The sequence below is a fragment of the Leuresthes tenuis genome, unplaced genomic scaffold (assembly GCF_036924035.1).
Source record: "Leuresthes tenuis unplaced genomic scaffold, fLeuTen1.0.hap1 SCAF_19, whole genome shotgun sequence".
NCBI classification, from domain to species: Eukaryota; Metazoa; Chordata; class Actinopteri; order Atheriniformes; family Atherinopsidae; genus Leuresthes; species Leuresthes tenuis.
In genome coordinates, this window is record NW_027325373.1 from 9,645,644 (window position 1) to 9,649,215 (window position 3,572).

General features: G+C 44.3%; 1 protein-coding gene across 1 annotated transcript; it reads right to left on the reverse strand.

The window, feature by feature from the left end:
* Window positions 1-889: 889 nt before the first annotated feature.
* Window positions 890-3,572, reverse strand: pou5f3 (POU domain, class 5, transcription factor 3). Its single transcript, XM_072371824.1, has 5 exons — window positions 2,814-3,572; window positions 2,541-2,652; window positions 2,067-2,197; window positions 1,635-1,799; window positions 890-1,550 (listed from the first exon to the last, which is right to left on the reverse strand). Exons 1-5 carry the CDS (start codon window positions 3,570-3,572, stop codon window positions 1,290-1,292), a joined length of 1,428 nt encoding a protein of 475 aa, XP_072227925.1. The 3' UTR covers window positions 890-1,289.

The following is a 3,572-nucleotide window of genomic DNA, read 5'->3' on the forward strand; positions in this document are numbered from 1 at the left end:
GCAGTATGAGGAAGTTTTGATATGACGTAGAAAGATTTACTGAAATAGAGGGCAATAATTCAGGAACCTGCGTGAACAGACATTTGAAAAGCAAAAATTGATGCGCACAGGTTTCAGGTGCTCAGTGAAAACATTGATGTCACATTAATATATTATCAAATTTACAATCTCAATGTCACATTAAAAATGAATAGCTGGAGCAGCAGCTGACCACACCCACAGCAGATATTCAGATCACCAACAAATGCAGGGAGCAAGATCAGCATATGATATTCACTTAAAACTGGAAACAGACACAGAACAGAGTAATTGAAGATTAGCTTCATCTTTAAACAAATTAATATGAAATATTGCATGTGTGGGGTGCGAATATTCAACATTTCAACTAGAAAAAGTTAAAAGTATAATGGAACTTTAAAATACAACTCACTGAGCACTCAGTTGTCTTTCATCCATTTTAAAGACATCCCAAAAATGACAAGTAATACATTTTTGCTTTACATTACCACAAACTGACGCCTATTAGAGATCTTTCCTTTAGTCTTAATCCTCACTTAAAAAAAAAAAAGATTCCAATTAAAAAAAACCATAAGCTAAAAAGTTTGAAGACAAGACTTAACACTGCAAAGTAAGTGTGCAAAAATAAAATGGGAGGACACATTTGACTTTTTTTTTTAACCCCACTTCAGCCAAAAAAAGAATAAGGGGGGCGCTACAGATGGTGGACAAGTATTGCACAAATATTGACCCAACTGACAATATATAAAAAGGAGGCAGTTACATGGTTTCCTTTGATAACCCAAATAACCCATTCCCCTGGTTAGCCCGACAGCGATCTGCTACCTGAATTAAGCTAAACTACACAACCCCCCACCCCTCTGTGGGCACTTGTAACCTCATTGTCACTATACTTTTGGGTAGTATGCTGAAGCACAATCTTTGGCCTAAAGCTGCAATGATTAAAGCCTAGGAATAACTTAAACAATGCAACAACACAAACAGGTACATTCAATTTCCTTCAGTGTTGGTTTTTTGAAGTCAAAGCAGTTGGTGTGAAGTTGTAGGTCATGCCAAAAGGTGGCTCATGGTACTTCATTTTCATCATCACAACAGAAATAAGACGCTTCTTTGTTCCACCCCACATTTCATTTGGAATGGTTCTTTCCCCATGATCCATGAGGGTTATTGGTTGATCAAGTTACTGGATTAAAATCTCATTTCCAGTTTGACTGGGGTTAGATGTAGGCTTGGGATGGTGATTTATGGTCTGGGAGGGACTACCCACCAGTTTATCCTGTTAGGTGACTAATCAGTCCGGGGTGCAGGGCTTGTTTCAGGACATCAGGCCTGTGAAGTGGTGGCATGTAGAGTGTGGGTGGTGGTGCTCCAGGGTAGCTGGACGTTGGGTAGCCTTGACTGGGGATGGGGGAAGGGGCCATGTTGAGCGGAGAAGGACTTTGTTCAAAGTACTGCCCGTCACTCTCCTCATCCAGCGGCAAGGCCAGACGCTTTCCTTTCTGTCTTCGATTGCAGAACCAAACACGCACAACCTGCCAAGAATAGAATTTGTTACTGAAGAATGCAACCAACTTTACAACCCTTAGAGGAAAAACTACTTAATCTGGGACTCTTACATCTCTTTCCAGGCCCAGGTCATCTGAGATGTGTGTGATCTCTTGTGTATTGGGCTTAGGACACTTGATAAAATAGGACTCCAGTGCTGAGCGAACTGCTCCTTCGAGACTGGTCCTCCGCTTCCTCTTCCTGGTGTCCACAAAAACTCGCTCAATCTTGTACATCTAAGAAAGCATAAACATTAGTATGGGTTCACAAATGTTGATTATAATATTACACTGGTTGTGTCCTGGGTGCATGGCTATGCCACTTGATATACATGATGAAAAGTTGGGGTTCAAATTATGCCACTAGGTGGCGTTTTACAAGAGCAGATGGCTACATTCAGGTTGGCTCAGCAGGAAGTTGAGCTACTGTAGGTCTGAAAAGATCAGCACCATCAAGTTGGAGCTGTTGTGTTGCAAACTAGGTGGCAGATGTTACACACTTACATCTTGAGGATTTTCAGAGGTTTCTGCCTCATCCAGCCATCGTTGCAGAAGGGGCTTCAGCTTGCACATGTTCTTAAAGCTAAGCTGCAGAGCCTCAAAGCGGCATATGGTTGTCTGGCTGAACATCTTACCTATATGTACACAAGAAGAACTTATGAGGAATGCAAGAAAGACAGTTGTCACTTGGTGGGGAGGGGGGGGGGGGGGCACACTACATAGTTGGTGGTGTGACCTTCTACACATCAAATTATAATTTGATGAAAGTTTCAAGAAAGTCCCCATAGTGCCTACATTGTTGCTGCCATGTCTAACAGGAATTGACATTCAAAATTGGCATAATGACTAAATAGTCCAGATTTGCACATAAAGTCAGATTAAACTAAGAATAGGAAACTTCTAAGATACAAAGACTCAGGAACCACATCTTGTATAGGTACAGTTCAAAACAATCCCAAAGTCAGTATGGTGGCCTACCATATAGGTTACCCAGAGCAAGGCCAACATCTGCCTGGGTAAAACCCAAAGTAATCCTTTTGTGTTTCAGTTCCTTGGCAAACTGCTCCAGTTCCTCAGTGGAAAGATTCTCCTATGAAACAGCAAACATCAAATAAAACATCTCACTGGGACCTTATATTCAAGACTCGTTGAATCCTTTGATAGATCCCTTACTTTAGTCTGACATAGTTTCTAATACGGGCAAAGACTTTAGTTCAACTTGAAAATATGGAGTAGGCTATTGACTCTTACCTCCTCGGAATCGCTGCAGCCTCCACTCGAGGACCCAGTACTCCGCGTGGAAGAGGTCGGGTTCTGCGTTTGAGGCTCGGTGGTAGACTGGCTTGCGTTCACGCTGAAAAACGCGCTGCCTGGAATCCCGTTGCCCGGGGGTGAAGGGGACATAGACGGGGAAGATGCCAATGATGCAGATGGAATTTGATTATTGCTAGCCGGGGGAGGGATGTGGGTGATCCCGGGCCAGAAGGACGGGTTCCAGGCAGCAGAATAGAAGACGCCGTGGGGCATCGCTGCGGAGGCTGGCGGCGTCGGGTACTGCTGAATCTTAGTCTCCGTTGAGTAGTCATCACCAGTGTCCTTCTCAGTTTTTATTTCGGGCAACTTGATTTGCTCCCGGGTCTCTGCGATTTGGGGACTCAGGTTCGTAGGTTGGGCTGTTGCAGTTACGCCGGGTACCTGGCCGGTGTACTCTGGCGCAGCAAAGGGATACCAATGCTTTGGTTGCCCAAACTCTCCACCCTGCAGATCGGATCCCCTGAAATCACTGGCACTGGGTGGAAATGGAAAAAAACTCTGTGCGGACGCGGGCGTGATTCCACCATAAGCGGTTTTGTTGTAAAGCAGGCTGGGGTCCGGAAAAACACCATGGGAAAGCTGGAATGAAGAAGCGTTGCCTAAACTTTCCTGATCCAAAACCTGGCTACAAGGGTTAGCCCGGCTGAAATCATAAGGGCGGCTTTGGCAATCTGGGCTCTGGGATCTTTCAGACAT